This window comes from Apodemus sylvaticus, chromosome 20 (assembly GCF_947179515.1).
Source record: "Apodemus sylvaticus chromosome 20, mApoSyl1.1, whole genome shotgun sequence".
Taxonomy (NCBI): domain Eukaryota; kingdom Metazoa; phylum Chordata; class Mammalia; order Rodentia; family Muridae; genus Apodemus; species Apodemus sylvaticus.
Genome location: NC_067491.1, coordinates 36176632 through 36195326, shown reverse-complemented (window position 1 = coordinate 36195326; position 18695 = coordinate 36176632). Strand labels below are relative to the sequence as shown.

The following is an 18695-nucleotide window of genomic DNA, read 5'->3' as shown; positions in this document are numbered from 1 at the left end:
TGTCAGATCAGAAAAACAAGAAGGGAAAGAGCCTTCATTCATTCTGATGCAAACTAGGTTCTGATGAATTCTAATGGTGATAACTTGGAGTGATGAGTGCATTGAGAAAAGGTAGGCAGTTGATACCAGACCTTATCATCTACTTAATTCATTGTCATCTACTTAATCCCTAACTAAAGGAATTCATACAACAACAGCAACAAAAACTTCACAACCAAACTTTCAAGGTTACAGATCCCCACTGAGTTTTAAATCCTAGAAACCACAACCAGGATTTGGTACTAAATTCCAAGGGATACAAACACCACCAGGACTGATTTCTCAGATGCTACTTCCACCACCTACATAGTTCCCAGGGTACTGTATACTCCACCCACAAGCCATCACTAAGCTGGTTTTTTATTAAATTAGTTTTCTGGGGTACTGTAACAAAGTATCATACAGTGGACCCTGTAATGACAGAAATGTATTGTCTCCAGATCCTGAGGCAAGAAGTTTGAGAAGACAATGAGTCCTCCTGAGGAATGTGAGGGTGATCTTACAGGCCTCCATCCTAGCTCCTGGTCGTTTGCCAGCATTAGTTGGCATTCCTTTGTTAGTAGGTATATCATGCTCCCTCTGCCTGTACGTTAACATAATATTCCCCTCCGTGTACTTTTCTGCTTCTGTATCCAAATCTCTTATTTTTACAAGGATATCAGTCTTACTGGATTAGGACTCATTTGAATAAAATCATCAAGTTAATAACATACAAAAAGGAAGGTCACATTCACAGATATGACTCAAAAATTCAATATCATGTAGAAACACTCAATTCAACTCATAACAATTCTAAGGTCTCCCAAGCAAGGTTAATGAGAGACTTTCTGGGGAGTTTTAGAAAGACAATTGAGATAACTCATCCAGATAACTTAAGTGGTGCTATGTTACTCTCAAGAGCACTTAGTAAATATGTTTTTGTTATGTACAGAAATTCCAGCTGCATTAATAAGAAAAACTAACATAAGAGATGAAATATTTTTAAATTGCTAAAACATACAGAAAGCAAAACATCACCTGTGGATGTGACTGTGTCTGAGTCACTGGTTCCAGATGTTTCATGGAAGAGCCTCCAGCTGCTGTGCCGTTCCAAGGTTTCCTTACATCTCAGTGGTCTTTGCAATTTTTGATATTAATATTAATATTTTTGAATCTCTCAGTCTTCAATTATTTGTCACCCATTGTATTCACTTAGGAGGTTCCATATACAATGTGATTATTAGAAATTCTTCATACTGTTAAAAATTATTATAGAAATATATACAACCAAACAAAGGATTGTAAGCTATCCAATAAGCTATTGAATAATAAATGTTCTAGTCAACAGGAAATGAAAAGTCATATAGAAACATTAGGAATGCTAATAGCAACAAAATGATCAATTGGGACTTTGATGTTTTGATAGAGGTTGCTCTGAGTTTGGAGTTCAACAGCAAAAGCTTACAAAAAGCTTTCAAATAAAGATTCACTGTAGAGAGTTAGGTAACTATTCTCTGCTGGTTGTGCCTTGTCTTCTCATAGACTTGATATATACTTCTTCATATATTTGGCAAGTGTTTATGATCTTGACAGACCTAAAGAACCAGTAAAACAGGAATTCTAGGGGATTATTATTTATTTGGAGTGTAAAAGCTAACAGGGAAAGAATTCATCTTAAGGGCAGAGAAAGCCAAAGGCTAATCAGAAAGTAGGAGCCACTAACAATTTTATACACACCCACTCCTTATGGAGTGGGAAAGGCAAGTTTATTCCCTTAAGTCTCCATGAATCATTGAGAGTTCTGGTCAACCTCATTATCATTGTGTATTATCTTGGCAACAGTACATACAATGATACTACAGCCTGTTATTCATGCTTATCAATACCATTGACCAACCAAAAGAGAATGATACTAGTAACATTATCACCAATGGTTTTATGTATAAGAGTCTGAAAATGTTTAGTGTTGTCACCAAAATAAGCATAAGGGGGAAAATGGGATGTATAATATACCACATGGGGGAAAATGGGATGTATAATATACCACATGGATGTTAAAACTAGTTTGGCAGTATATTTAAAACCACTTCCCAGGGATGTTCTGAACTATTTCAGAGAATATATTAAGATTTTTACAGCCTACAAAGAGTGAAAACAGACTAGTCCTGTTTGTTATAAGCTTACTTTCTCTTCACTTTTGGTTCAGCCCAGAAAAAGACATTCATTCTTTTGAGGCAATTTCTTTATGAAACCTAGGCTAGCCTTGAGCTACAGCCTTTGCTTCAGCCTCCCACAAGCCAGTATTAGAGAGCCATGACAATATGGTTAGCTAAAATTTAATATTTTGAAAGAACAATGAAAAGAACTTTTATGTATTTTCAATTATTCTCTACTATTTGTGGCTTTATATTTCCTTCATATATTGTGATTACATACTTGAAATTATTTTTACTATGTATCAATCATTTTTATTTTAAAAGTCCCTAAAGAACAATTTGAAAAGTGCTAATAGACAGAATAACAGCAAAAACGAAAACAAACAAACAAAACAAAATAAAATACTCATGAGGTCTAAAATGAATCTCTATCCCAAGGAAGCTGAGAAAGGGCGGGTACTTCAAGTTCCTGGGCTACAGAATAAGATCTTGTATCTGAAAACAAAACTAAAAAGAAAAGAAAAAAGCCACCCCCCCCAAAAAAAAAAAAATAAAATAAAATGAGCACTGTGGTACAGTTCTGTAATCAGCCCTTGGGAAGTGGAGGCAGGAGGATCAGGAAGAATTCAAGGTCATCTTCTGCTAGTATTGAGTTGATGGTTAGCCTAGGGTGCAGGTGACCTTTGGGGTGGGGGTGGGGTTCATAAAAGAATTGGAACCACTATCTCTGGCTAACTAGATATTCAGTTCGGAGAGAGAAACAGACATCACTGAAATCCCCTTGTATGGTGTGTGGACCTGACAGGACTAGAGGAGGCTCTGGCTATATATTTAAAAGTCCTCAGTGCCTGACTTATTTGATATCTGCTTTGCCAATCCTGTTCAACACCAACTCTGTCTTGACACTCCAGAGTTGAAGCAGAGAACTTCGTTATTTTTAAATGACAGTAATGCTTTTTAAGTTTTACTGAATATACCCATGTTTCAAAAATAAAAATCTAGGTATGAAAAAAGTCTTCAGTAACAAATTTTGGCATTTTTGTTGTGTGTTTCTTATTGTTTTGTTTTGTTTGGGGACTCAAGAGGGTTTTTTGGTTTTTGGTTTTTACTCGTTTGTTTATTTTGTCTCTTTCTTTTTTGGTATTGGAAATTGAATACAAGGCATTGCACACACTAAGCAAGAGTTCTTCCACTGTGTTGCATCACCAGCCGTTTAAAATAAAACTAAAAGAGGCAGATTCTCAATATGTGGCCACATTAACCTCAAGCCCAAGGTCTATCTACCTCAGCCTCCTGAATGCTCTTGCTTTAACTTCAAAACACTATAAGTAAATTCTCATAGATTATAATCAAAACATCTGAATCATAAATCCATTAAACATTTTGAGTATAATAATATAGTAGGTTTTCTATTCTAAATGTTATTTTTACCATTAAATAAAATATCATATAGCTAAAATTCATTTTAATTACTCTTAATATTACATTCATATTAGTAAACTACACATTTATTTTTTTGCTTATATGAGTATTTACAGCATGCTCTCATATTTAAGGTTGAAAATAAGATCTTACTAACAGTTGGACTTTAATTATTTTAAAATTGAAACTACCTTTAAAAATTATTTGATATAGGCCTTAACATCCAGCATAGAGTCATTAGATTTTAATTTCAAAAGTGACTTCTGCTCTTTCTCTCCCAGTCCCAGGCACTGCGGGAGACACGGGTTACACTGCAGACATGGCTCGAGTCCAAGAACCACACCACGCACAACCAGTCCCACAAATGGCACAGAAATGGCATCAATAAACCCCGGTCACAAAGATACAAATCTCTTAAGGGGGTTGACGCCAAGTTTCTGAGGAACATGCGCTTTGCCAAGAAGCACAACAAAGTCCTGAAGAAGATGCAGGCCAACAATGCAAAGGCAGTGAGTGCGTGCACAGAGGCCATCAAGGCCCTGGTGAAGCTTCAGGCCATCAAGCCCAAGATGCCAAAGGGCCCCAGCCTCAAACTCAGCCGCCTGGCTTTCCTCGCTTACCCCAGTCTTGGGAAGCAGATTCGAAGTTACACGGCCAAGGGGCATAGGCTCTGCCAACCAAAGCCCAAGGTTCAAACCAAGGCAGAGGCCAAAGCTCCAGCTAAGGCCCAGGCTTCAGTTCCAGTCCAGGCTCCCAAAGGTCCCCAGGCCCCTGTGAAGGCCCCATAGAAAAGGCTCCTGTCAGTGTGAAGACAGATGAACTGCTGGGACACACCCACCCACACACTATTTGCAGATGACCAGTATCCTATGCTGTTTTTACAAATAAACTTGAAGCAAGATCTGTAAAAAAAAAAAAAAAAAAAAAAAAAAAAGTGGCTTTTATAGAGTAGGAGTCACTGGTTTCGATGCATTTTGCTGTTTCAGATTGCATTGGCTTATTACATAGAAAAAAAATAATGTTTAAAGACAATTAACATTATAAAACCCTTGGTTAATATTAAATAAGTTTTAAAAGTGTCTTCAAAAGTTTACTCTTCTAAATCTCATCTACTCTGTAAATCAAGCCACAGAAGGACTATAGAAATCAAATTAGTATCCTTTACCTGGAAAAAGAAGACAGACACAGAATAGCTGTGCTATATGCTGCACTGGGGGAAAAAACTGTTTCTTTAAATAACAAAAAGAGTGGCCAGAGAGATGGCTCAGCAGGCAAAGATGCCTGACACCAAATCTGAGCAGCTGAATTTGATCTTCTGACCTCCATACATACACACATATACTGACTTATACTCTCTGTCTCTCTCTGTCTCTCTGTCTCTCTCGCTCTCTCTCTCTCATTGCTAGGGTTTGCTTTGTAAATTTTATTTCTTTTTCACATTTATTGGTGTGTGTGTGTGTGTGTGAGAGAGAGAGAGAGAGATAAAGAGAGAGAGAGACAGAGAGAGACAGAGAGAGACAGGGAGAGAGAGAGAATCTGTTGTTGTTACTTGTTTTGTTTGTTTGGGTTTTTTGTTTTAAATAGGGTTTTTACCATGTAGCTCAGGCTAGCCTGGAGCTTATTATGTAATCTGGGGTTGGCCTCAAATTCTCACTTATCTTGCCTCAACCTCCCCAGTTCTGGTTGACAGTGTCTTCCCACTATGCCCAGTTGTTTGTCACTGTTACCATAGGAACTAGCTGGCTGCAGTTAAGCAAACACCTTCTCAAAGGTCCTCCCCCTAATTTCCATACCCCCCAGCAGCCTAACAACAAGAACATGTATCTGCTCCTTATCAACAACTGCTTACAAGAAGCCAGAGTTCAAAAATGTGGTCAGACCCTACCAGGAAGAAAAAAGAAAAAAAGAAAAAGAGAGCTTTCTAATTTTCAGCTTTATAAAAAGAAAGTGTGTGGCTGGCAGAATAATGCATTTTTTAAAAAACCCAGAGTAGAGCTGGGAAGCTGATAGTTACTGGAGAAAAGTACTGTGATAGCTCTTAAAATGCATTTTTTTTCCCTAAAACTATGTATTTTCTGAAGTGAAGAGCTGAGCTGGGGCAATGTATGTCTTAACTAAAAGTTGCTTCCTTAAAAAAAAAAAAAAAAAAACAAAGTGAAAATTTTCCTACAACTTCTTCAAGCCCTTGTTCTACCAAGAAAAAGCCAGCAGGACAATTCTGCTAGAAGAAAAATGTCGGAACTGGACGATTCTAAGAGGTAGACCAAAGAGGAGAAAACTTGGAGAAAATATTTAAACATATATTTAGTGACTTTGAAGAAAGAAAAGATCGGGAAATGAGAGGGGAGGGAAAAGGGGCAAAAAGGAAGATTTTGGTTGGTATTCTGTCTAAGCTCCGCCCCACACTTACCTGACAACAGCCAGGGATGCCCCGCCCCATAGACCTGGCCCACTATAAAAGGAGCTACATGCCCCTCCTCTCTCTCTCTCTCTCTCTCTCTCTCTCTCTCTCTCTCTCTCTCTCTCTCTCTCTCTCTCTCTTTGCTCTCTTCCATCCCACTCTCACCTCTCTGCCCCTTGGGCTCTCCTCCCCTCCCCCCTCTCTCCACGTGGTCATGGCCGGCCTCCATTCCTCCACTCCTCCACTTCTCTACTCTCTCTCTCTCTCTCTCTCTCTCTCTGCTTTTCTCTACTTCCACTATACCACTAACTCCCAACCTCTACCTTAAATAAACTCTATTCTATACCATGTCTGTGTGCCTGTGGTCCCTCAGGGGGAAGAGGTGTTTGGGCAAGTGCCTGCCTGGGTACCCCCTTCCCCCACACCGCCCTGCCACACTCCCTTAACCCCACCCCCCATTCTCTCTTCTTAAGCCCCTATCATTGGCCCTTCATTGGCCTTTCATTGATGCACTGACCTTACAGGTTGTGCTGGTTTAATGCTTTTGTTCTTCCCCTAAAACCACTTAAAAAAAAAAAAAAAAGAAAGAAAAAAGAAAGAAAAGCTAAGTTATGGAAACTGACTCCACCCCAAAATTACAGAATTGAAACTCACTGTCACCAAGAGTAGCAGACTTGCTTCACAATCACATGCCTGGCCTAGCGCTGCTGGACCCTGGTGTCCCATGAGCCATCCCATCACCTGCATCTAATGCCATAGTTGCTTCCTGCATCTTCCGCCACTGTAGTCCCAGGAATGTAAGATCCCAGCACACCAGAAACAAGCAGTGACAATGGGAATTTGATACCCACTGTTGAAGTAACAAATCCAGGTAAAGATCCTCCCTGAATGCCAGTGCTTTTAGGCTCAGACACACTCCACAGAACACATTAACCTAAGATGAGAAATTACGGTCCCACAATGGAGAATCTTGAAGTTCTCCCCTTGATGAAGTGTTCAGTCCCCCAATACAGGATCATAACCTGACAGTCACCTGCATGCTAGTACTGCCCAAAACACTGAAAAGACTTTAACCTAAATCTAATTCTGAAGAAGCAATCAAACAGAATTCAGGACTCTCTATGAAAAGTGACCTGGACTTTTCAAAAATGGAAAATAGTTCTATTCAAAGAGATGGAAGATACTGTACTCAAATATCACACAGGATTCTAGATCAGTACCTACAAAAGAAAAAAAAATATAGCTAAAAAAGGTATTAGGTGCCAGTCCCACATTTTAAATATAGATAACAGGTTTTTAACTTATTATTATCTTGTATATGAAATTTGTTTTGTAGGCTAATAGCCTAATTCTTAAAAGATGTAGGTTAAATATGCTTGGACATGACAGAATGCCTGCAAGTTACTTTCAAATAGGCCATCATAAGCCTCTGTGTGTGTGTGTGTGTGTGTGTGTGTGTGTGTGCGCAGACACACTTGTCAGAATCAAATATGGCAAAATAACAATGGGTGAAATACGTAAAAGATACTTATGTGTTTGGTATACTATTATATGTTTGTTAAGTTTTAAAATGTTGGGGCTGGTGAGATGGCTCAGCAGTTAAGAACACTAATTGCTCTTCCGAAGGTCCTGAGTTCAAATCCCAGCACCCACATGGTGGCTCACAACCATCCGTAACAAGATCTGACTCCCTCTTCTGGAGTGTCTGAAGACAGCTACAGTGTACTTACATGTAATAAATAAATAAATCTTTTAAAAAATGTTGTAAATAAAAAGTTGGATGAGAAAGAGCTGTTGGGAAGTTCGTGGCCTGTAAGTCAGAGAACACGAACACTTTAACTATTGCCTTTGCACTGAACCAAGCCTCCAGGCCTCAGAGCACAAAAAGGGTAAGCTCACTGGCCTGCTCTCCAAGACTGTTTTGAAGATGAGTAGTGATATCATGGCTAGGGAGTGTTTGGGAACTACAAGACCCTCCTAGGTCTCAGCTGTGGGCAGAGGCTAGGAAACACACTAGCCTCTAATTGCAATTTAACATCTCCTTTAAGTAGGGAGGTGGGCAATGGGCTAGCATGCCAAGCATCTGGTATACAAGAAGAGCTCAATAGTTCTGGCTCAGTTTTCTTAACTGGAGTAAATGACAGCCACAAAAAAAGCATGAGTCAGCAACAGAGCCACTGATACTCCTGTATCTTTTTTCCCCTTCTCCATCTCAAAGGCACGCCTGCTCTGACCCAGAACTACAGGAAGATACTCTCACTGACTCATGCTTTCCACGGGCCCTCGCTTGTGCAACTTACATAAACAAATTGTGATAACAAAGCTAACACAGAATGTTCCACACTTGACTCTCAGTCACCATACTCCCAACGCAGCTCACTCGGTGCCTCTCAACATGAGAGCATGCATGCCAAAAGCCCTGACACCCAAAACAAGACTTTGGCTGCATCCTTAATGTCCCTTTTCTATTAGCTACCTCTGGTCATTTAGAAAGAAATGCTGTTGGCTCTTTTAAAATATATATAGAGAGAGAAGTTCTAATTATTTCTTGCCGTGTTTACTACCACTACTCAAATGCAAGCCATCGACACCTCTTACCTAAGAGCAATACAACACCCTTCCTGGCCCTGCTCTTCTCTTCCAACTTAGTTATATGCCCTCTACATATAATTATCCTTTTAAGACATGTCACATTGTCCATTTCTCTATTTCAAACCTTTTACCTTTGATTCCCATTTTCTTCAGAGTAAAAGTCAAAGTCCTACAAATGATCTTAACAACATTTATCTGTATACGTGATAAATAGAAAACTAGACTTCCCCTTACCCCTGTGACTTCAACTCTGGTCTCTGTTTTGCATGCTGCCCCAGCCACACCCACTTCCTTATAGTCCCGTGAGCATACAGACGTGTTCTCACTTTAGGGCTTTGAAGCGAGGGATTCCCACTGCTTTAAAAATGCTTCCCTCAGATGGCTACCGCCATCATCTCTTCATCTCTGGGCAGTCCTTGTGCATGTTCTGGCAAGCCTTTTAAAATTAGTAACCAACTTACTATTCCTAATCCCTCTTATTCCTTTCTATTTTCATCTAAAGTACTTGTTGCCTTATAAGCAAGTATATGTTGTCTATCATTAGATCGTATTTGTGTGCTATGTTATAGCTCATAGGTTTCAAAAATGATCTCTTTGGTTTTGTTCCTCTGGTTTGTTTTAAGGCAGGGTACCATTTGCCCATGCTAAACTCTTGAATTCCCGATCCTCCTCACTGCTACAATTACTGATTACCATCCTGCACCACCATAGCTGGTTTCTCTGACATAGCTGCCTTCTCTGATAGTTAATATTATTAGTTGCCAATGCATATGCTGTAGCATATAAAAGATCTACAGAAAACCCATATGGTAGCACACAACCTTAAACCCAACACTTAAGAGGCTAAGGGAAGGTCTTGAGTTTGAAGACAGCCTGGGGTACATAGCAAGATCTTGTCTTAGCAGTGCAATGATGAAATACAGTATCTGAATCATGTTTGCAGTATCTGAACAATCTGGAACATAGTTCCAGGTCGGCCAACATGTGTTCAGTATCTGAATTGTGTGGAATTCAGCGGTATGTATCAAACATTCATGCTGAGTAACCATCAGCAAAATCCCTTTCTAGAATGCTTCCCTTCCTGCAGAACTGAAACCATTGACATCAATGATTTCCTCATTCTCATGTCCTCAACATTTCACAAGAGCCTAGGACAGTTTCTACCACAGGGATGCTTACCATGTTGTTTTTGTTGTTGACTAAATAAATAAAATACTTCATGCAGAACTTCAGATGTCAGTTCTACGGGGAATATTTCCAAATTTATAACTTGAGCACAGATCCTTGGTCAAATTCCTCTAGCCTTATCTAAATTTCGCCCCCTTGTAGCCACCAGAAGCACATCGTGTGAAGCATCTGTAGCATTCATGCTATTTGAAGTATTGGCTGCACCTCCTGCGGTCTCCATTATCACAAAAAGGTCATCTGAAGCATAGCACATCTTTGCTAAGATGCCAGAAAAGGAATAAATGACAATATAAGAGTTATAAGTATTTGGCTTCCTCTTAACCCATACATCTTATTAGAACTTATTCCATTGTTCCAAGTTGGTCAACATGTGTTAAGGCTGAGATACTCTTAATAGGAAGAGAAGAGGTAGAAATGCATACAACTATTGATTTAGTGTTATAAAAAAATAAAAGCTTAGTATAACATGTTAATATCCTTAATATATTAATATTATATATACATACAAATATGTGTGAGTATATGTGTGTGTGACTGTGTGTGTGTGTGTGTGTGAGTGAGTGTCTGTGTGTGTGAGTGTGTGTATATGTGAGTGTCTGTGTGTGTGTGTGCGCGTGTGTATATGTGTGAGTGAATGTCTGTGTGTGTGAGTGTGTGTGTGTGTATGTGTCTATGTGTGTGTATATATGAGTGTGTTGAGGCCCAGTGATGGAGAAGACGCAGAAAACAAGAAAGAAACGACTCTCAAAATACTCCCTCACTTTGAAAATTTAGTGTAGAACACCAGGCTCCCAGGAGACCAAGCTGCTGGTGAGTTTGCTGCTTTTCTTGAGGAAAAGATTGAGATGGAAAACTTGGGAGACCACAATTGACACTCTCCTACCTCACCTAAAGCAGAAGGTCATGGTGTCTAGAGTCCATCCTGGGAAACCTATTATTAGCAGTGAGGAAGCAAACTTTTTAGGAAGACATATGATTGTGTCAGTCAAATTTACTTGTGTGCAGCTGGTAGGAAAGGTTCCAGAATCTCTGGCAGACATGCCTGTAAACCAAGAGGCAGGCTAAGGCTGGGATCCGGAAACAAAGTTTCGAGCAGCAGTGAGGAAAAAATCCTTCCTCTCTTCTGTAAGAGTAGAGGGGTGGCAGCTGCTGTGGAGGGTGCCCCAGAGCCAACTGGGTAAAGACCCAGCAGGGGCAAGCAACAGCTGCTACAGCATCATAGAAATGGCTCCAGCAGGCAAGTGGAAGGGTTTAGGGGCTTGCAATGGTCAGTTGATAATTAGACCCTTGAAGCTCTTCATTCCCCCCTCCTTGTGTTACAGAATAATTCCAAGGAAAGAGAGGTACAATTAGATCAACTCAGTTGAATTATTTCTTCTTTGGATTTGTCAGTTATAAAATGGGTCATAGAAGGCCTATATATGCCCTAACTCCTATATTTCTGTATTCCAAAATTTCACTCCAGTTGAATTTTTCTCAAACTGTGAGCTAAACATCTCCATAACCTTAGATCTGAAAAGTTGGAACTAACTTCTAATGGCTGTTCAACAAGAAAGAGATGGCCCCCTTCATATCCCGGACCCTTGTTCCTCTATTTTTAAAGCCCTCTGTTGTGACACCTAGATGAAAAGCTGTAGCATTTTAGAGGACAAAGAAGTAGGAGGGTGTATGGTGATAAAAATAATAATAACAATAAATCCAAATCTAAAACCTGTCCACTCTCATATGCTCCTTTAACTTGCCACAAGGCAATCACATAAATAAATTCCTGTCGCAACTTTCTTACAGGCCCAGTGGCCTATTGGAGAAGGACACCAGACCCACAAACAATGTGAAGCCAGGAGACATCCTTAGCACACATTACAGAATATTTTTGAATGAGTTCAGCCAGGTACAGTAGCATGCATGTGCAATCCCTGGAATGAGAAGATGGAGCAAGGAGGTCAGTGGGTCAGTAAGTCAGTAGGTTAATGTCAGTCTCACATAAATGTGAATTAAAGTGAGGAGAGGCTATATGAGACCTTGTCTTAAGTAAGTACCTGAGTTGCAAGATGGATCAGGCGGTAAAAATATTGGTTTCTCAACCATAAGGATCTTAATTCAACCTTTCCAGAACCCAGAGCTAGGCACAAGTGGTGCACATTTGTAATCTGAGTGCTGAGGACACAGAGACAGGAGGATCCCTGAGCTAGCTGACCAGTCAGTCTAATCTATCTGGCAGGCTCCAGGTCAGTGATACCAAGACAGACATATCCTGTGTCCAAAAACTAGATAGATGGTATCTGAAGAATGATACCTTTGGTTGACTTTTCCTCCTTGTGCATAAACACACACATGCACCCACCCACACATGAATGTTCATGCATATATAAACATTCATGTGCACATGAACACACACATGTATGTGCACATACACTCAATGTGCACACACACACACATGTACACACACACACACACACACACACACACGCACATACGCACGCACGCGCGTGCAGTTTTACTCAATTAGTGAATTCTATATTATATTCCCTTCAGGGCCTTGGAGTCTGAAGAATTCTTTAGTTCTTATAGTCCAAAAGATGTATTGAGAGAGAAAAAAATATACATGAGATGTCGCCGTCTCCAAGGCTTGGGTAGATTGGTGGAAAGACGGGGGAAGGCTCTAAACTGAGAAAATAGAAAACGTTTTTTTCAAAGAGTACATATGTTAGCCAATGGCAGACATTTTCACTAACTTAACATAGAATTAATCATATAAGTGTATGGGGACCTTATTGCTTGTTGTCATCTGAAGTTATTTTATTCCTTTTTGTTTAAAGATTCTTGGTTTTTTGGTAAGTGTCATGGGATGAGAGACAGTCTAAGTCAGAGAAGGGAAAATTTTCTGTGCAGAGCCAGGTAGTAAATATGTTACACTTGCAAGGCAGATGGTTTCTGTCACAACTGACCAACTTTTCTGTTCTAGTACAAAAACAGTCATAAGTGATATAAACATGGACATGTATGGCTATGTCCCAATAAAACTTTATTTCCAAAACAGGCCCCAGCTGGGTTTTTCCACTATCCCCAGTTTGTCAACATTTGGTCTAAGGCCATCCCAGAAACTTCATTTCCTTTTGCAAGTGACTGATCTAAGCAGAGGTAGGTGACCTAGTTCTGCAGAGCAAGAAGGGAAATTCTGCTAGAAGGTTTCTGATAAAGATTTCGTTTGATGATAAGAGAAAAGGGGATATGAGAGGAAGTTGTTTTATCCTCTCTCTCTCCCTTTCTGCTTTGGATACTTGTTCAAGGACATCCAGCTTGAAGTGGTGGCAGTCATCTTGTCCTAGGAGACTTTATGTTGGAAGACAAAAGCCAACACACTGAAAGGAAGGGAAGGCGAAATGAAAAGATCCGATCCGGACTGACTCACTACACTTCTACCTGTCACCAGGTTTCTGAAGAAACAGTAACGATCCTGGTGGCTGAGTCATGGCTAGTCTGATTTTGTTCCTTGCAGACGAAAGCAAGGATATATGCCTCTCTGACATATCCTCAAAAGCATGAGATGTGAGTGAAGCAATTTTAACATTAGCATTAAAGCTTTCTGCAAGGGTTAAGTTGTTTCCTACGGTATGATTGGGACATGAGCTCTTGACTAAGGAACACAAAAACTAGTAACAAAATGTACAGGATCCCTATTGTAAATGCTACAGAACCTTTTCCAGTTACTTTGACATTGGCTCTGGGTACAGTGGAGGAGTCACTATGCCTGTAAAAGCAATCGCTTTGACATGTGAGATAGCCTTAGGTCTAAATGTACAAGGAAGGTACAAAATAATGATGGCCTAGGCTTGGAACGGGCCAATCACAGTCCACTTTTATTTAATAATATGTGATTTAAACACTTCGGTCCCCAAGTTCTTAAATATAGTATTGTCCTATTATTGGCCATTCTGCTTTCTTCAGTTATGGTTACCCACTGGCCACTGTATTATGGACATAAATATAATGCCCAGAAATGAACAATTCATACGTTTTGAAGTTCTTGCCATTCTGATTAACACAATAGGATCTCACATGATCCCTAGCCACCATTCCCAGAACACAAATAATCTTCTGGGTCAATGACTCCACACAGTATATGCTATCTGCCTCTTAGTTACTTAGCAGTCTCAGTTATCAGAAAAGTAGTCACATAGTCACACTATTGCTGTATCTGCCTTTTGGTATTTTTTTCCTTTCTCTGTAAGTCACTGTTTTTTTGTTTTTTTGTTTTTTTAATGTCTTACTGTGCTTAATTTATAAGTTAAATTTTATCAGGGCTACGAATATATAGGAAATCTCTCTCTCTCTCTCTCTCTCTCTCTCTCTGTGTGTGTGTGTGTGTGTGTGTGTGTGTGTGTGTGTGATTCATTACTAGTCAAGATCAGGACATCCACTACTCGTCTTAGAACATATCCAACACAGATAAGACGGCAGGACTGTGTTTTCTATGTTTGTTTTGAGATACAAAGGACAAACTGAGGAATAACAACAAAGCATACAGGAACTGCAACCCCCTAGTCCAGACCACAGTTATAATTACCCCCATCTAGGCCCCAGATTTAGAGATTAGTTAGTTAGTCTCCTCATGCCTCAAATGGAGAAACAATGGCCTAAAGCTTAAGTATCTTGCTCAGTCTTGTAAACACTTAAGGCAAAATCAAGACTCATTACGTATATCATAGAGAATAATCATCAGATGTTACAAGCCAAATGCTTCTAGTACTTCTGAGCTTTTTAAAATGTATTTTAATGAGCAGGCTTTCTGAGCTTTCACTGGCTTGTATTTCTTTACAAGAACTCATTCTGTTCCAATATAATCAGTAATCTGTCCACAATGTTTTATTTTCGCTAGCAACCATTTCTCTTTGAAATGGAGATACAACAAATTTTGCTGGTACTGAATGACTTTCTATGTATCCCTTTTTATTTATCCTTCTTTGTATTCTCTCCAATAGCAGAACCTGAGTTCACTCAACTCTACTGTTTAGAGCAGAACCAAGATCCTAGAAGTAATCTGAGAAAATGACTTGTGAGTATCTCAACATTCATACACTTGAATTAAAGCACCTTAATCAGAAAATTGCAAAGTGGATCAAAACACCCATGGCTCACAGACAACCAATAGACTGAGTATAGGTTTCCCAATGGAACAGCTAGAGAAAGGACCCAAGGAGCTGAAGAGGTTTGCAGCCTTGCAAGAGGAACCATAATATGTACCAACCAGTACCCCCAGAGCTCCCAGGGACTAAACCACCAACCAAAGAGTACACATGGAGGAACCCATGACTCCAGCTACATAGGTAGCAGAAGACGTCCATTTCAGACAACAGTGAGAAGAGAGATCATTGGTGATGTGAAGGCTTGATTCCCAGAATAGGGGAATGCAAGTCAGGAAATTGGGAGGATGGGGAGTGAGAGGGGGGAGGGGAGGATGGGATGGGAGTTTTTGGAGGGGATACCATTTGAAATGTAAATAAAGCAAATTTTTTTTAAAAAGATCCTCAATAAAAACCTACTTACTCTTATTTGGGGTAGACTTATTTGTTGATGTAACAGAAGTAAAAAATAAAAAAATGGGTTTATTAGGAACAAGAGGGAAAAGGCTAAAGAAAACCACAAAGACAGACATAAAAATCTGAGTCCAATGAAATACTTACGATCAAAGAGACAGACACTTAGATGTAAGATGTAACTCTGTGGTTAATAGTACTTAACTCTTGCACAAGACAGGAACCTTCTTTCACATTGAACAAACTAATCTAGAATTTACCGTATCATTCTAATGACAGATCTGCCTTAGAAGATGGCAATAGGAGTCACAAGCAAGATTTCATAGAAAATGAAACACAAACACACAACAAACATTAAAAAACGGTAACATTTCAGAAAACACATCAAGAGTTCTGAAGCCAATGTTTCCCAACTTACTAAATGATGAGTCCCATACCTTTGTCCTTCAAGAAACAAATGGCTATTGTCATAAGAAAAAAAATTAAGTTTTACATCACACATTTTGAAAATGACTAATGAAGATGATTCCTAAGAGCCTCTTATGTTTTTAGATATCAAGTATTTGGGGTTTTGTTGTTGTTTGTCGGTCAGCAGGTTGTCTGTCAAATATTGCAGGTACTATAAACAAAGAAAATAACAAGATGAAGAGATGTCTCCCCACAGAGATGGGTGTGTTCAGGATTAGAATAACATTTACACTATATAAAAGCTCAGTGAGTGCTAAGAAGCCTGAACACACAGAGATCATGCTAAGACGGCAGGAGTACGAAATGGATTCTGGGGAGCGATATGGAAAGGCCACTTTATGGAGGAACCTCTGAGCTGAGGCATGGGTGGGATGAGTGAGGCTTTCAGGAAAGGATTTGAGAAAAGGAATTACAGTCGGAGGAAACAAATTTTACAGCAAACGGGCCACAGTGGCTACAGCAAGGGGGGAGAGATGGGATCAAACAGGTAGTAGGGGGTCCATTCAGGCAGGCTCTTGTCGGTATTCCAATTTGAAAATGAATTTAGAGCCAAGCACAGAAAATGAGGCTTTTATTACAAATTATTCCTCTAAGCCTTTAGCCTAGAATGATGGACACTAGGCACTGGCCTCAAGTTCCAGCCATATGCAACTACAAAATTGGATAAAATAAACAAAGCAGTACTGAAGGCAATGAACAACTGGGCGTGGATGGCTGTGGTTCTGGGGTAGAGCTGTGAAGGTCTCTAAGGGTACATTGTTAGCTAAGCATGGAAAAGCAGAGGCCCAATACAGTCTTTTTCTAGATAGAGAAAAAAGAGATTGAAGTTTGGGGCTACTGAGGTGACTGAAGTTTTTGAAGTTTCAATGTAAGGTCCCATCATGCATTTTGGTAATTCCCAAACTTTTATATACCTAGTAGACCTTTAAAAATACATAAAACTGCTATATTCTATAGTACATGCCTGTAATCCTCACACTCAGGAAACTGAGGCAGCAGGATTGCAAATTCAAGGCCAAACTGCACTATGTAGCATGACCCTATGTCTGCGTAGACTCCAGGAGCAGCAAGTCTGCCTGTTCAGCAAGGTCCTGGGTTTCAGTCTCAGTACTGAATGCCAAACAAACAAAACAAAGGAAAAGGGGAACTGGTCAAATCACAACTTCCATCCCTCTCAACAACTGAAAAGAACAAGATAAAATACCGGTGCAGTGAAAAACTCTGTCAATTGCACCAAGGAATTTGACCTAAGTCACATTTACATTTTTAAAAAAATCTAATTTTTTTAAAAGATTTATTTATTATATGTATGTGAGAACATTGTGGTTCTCCTTGGACTGAGGAGTGTCCTATTACAGATGGTGAGCCACCATGAGGTTGTTGGGAATTAAACTCAGGACCTCTGGAAGAAGAGCCAGTGCGCTTAACCTCTGAGCCGTCTCCCCTGCCCAAGACTAATCTTTTAAATTTACTTTAACCATGTAGATCACCATGAGAATGTTCATAGCAGGGTGATGGCTCTCCACAATTCATCCTGAGGACAGCTCTGGATATAAGAGTATCAGATAATAAGTCATTTGACTACAAGGGGCAGAATGTAGGAACATTACTTTAAATAAAGAGATGCCATTTGTGATGTAGTAGCAATAAATCAACGTTTTTAAAGATAATGTCTCTAGAGTCCTGCTCATTTTTTCCTCATGAATAGTGAGCCACAAATAAATGATTTTAAAATATTGGCTATCCAACAGCAAGTAGTAAACCCTGAAATCATGTATAATCGAATAACATGGACTGAGCAGGTGGTGTCTATATACTTAGGAATATATATACCTGTTTATATGTGTATAACAACAATGGAAAAGGCCATGAATTTGAGAGCAAGTAAGGAACACAGCGGAAGGGCTGGAGAGAGGAAACAGCAGGTAAAAAGTTATGTAATGAGATTTTAATTTAAAAAATTAAATGAGAAACAAGCAACAAAGGGCTATAGAAGATAAAGCCTTCATATTCATAATTCAATGTAGAAAAAGGGAAGCAGCAATGGGAAAGTACGATATAAACTCTTCTTAACGGGATTTTAAACATATTTTATGAAAAGAAAGCTTGTAGAGGAATGTAATCTAGCAACATAGGTGCTCTGGCAAGGGATCATATCTAAATACCTCCTAGGTCTATGTGATTTGGCTGGAATGCAGACCACACCCTTAGAACACACCCTTACTCCCTAACCGGGAAGGTAGTTTGTGGAAGGAAACAGCCGCGCTTGAAAGTAGCCTCTAACTGCGGGGCAGACAAAGTGACTAGTCAGAGAAAGATTTGACAGAATGAGTTAGAGACAGATACATCTGGAAGACAGACTGGAAAGCGAGGCTATTTGTGGGGGCAGTTCAGTGAGAGTAAAGGCGTTGAATTCATGCAGTTCATGCAGATTCGTTCCATTCTAGTCAGGCAGTTGAATTTAGGCAACACAGTGGATGGAGTTCAGTTCAGTTCAGTTCAGTTCAGTTCAGTTCCAGAGCAAAGCAATTCAGTCAGAAGCTGAGAGAAGCCAGGTTGAATCAGTCAGCTTAGCTTGGAAGATTGGGATGTACAGAGGCTAGAAGCTTCCGGGCCTAATTAGAACACAGAAGGAAATGCTCTGAGTTCAGTCCAAGCTGTGTATTTGTTGCAAATACTTTTTACAAAACCTTTTGCTAGAAATCCCCCAGCAGATAAACAAAACAGAGTGTGTGGCATCCTTAACTTTAGGGAAAGTTGAGAAAGAAAGAGAAAAACAGAATTGTTTTGAATAATCCAGGCCAGTGCTTTCCAATTCTATTTTATTCACAGCACACATATATAACCCTTGCCTTAGGTCATATGTTCAATGGTCACGAGTGACTAGTGGTCTGCCACATTGGATATCATGAC

At 39.7% G+C, this 18695-nt stretch overlaps 1 protein-coding gene across 1 annotated transcript in view; it reads left to right on the top strand.

Annotated features, from left to right (window-relative positions):
* Nucleotides 1-4384, top strand: part of LOC127670525 (60S ribosomal protein L29-like) — a 7597-nt gene extending 3213 nt beyond the window's left edge. Inside the window, exon 2 of the mRNA XM_052165050.1 lies at nt 3878-4384. Coding sequence (XP_052021010.1) covers nt 3878-4384 — 507 coding nt within the window. The remainder of the gene's footprint in view (nt 1-3877) is intronic.
* The last annotated feature ends 14311 nt before the right edge of the window (nt 4385-18695 follow it).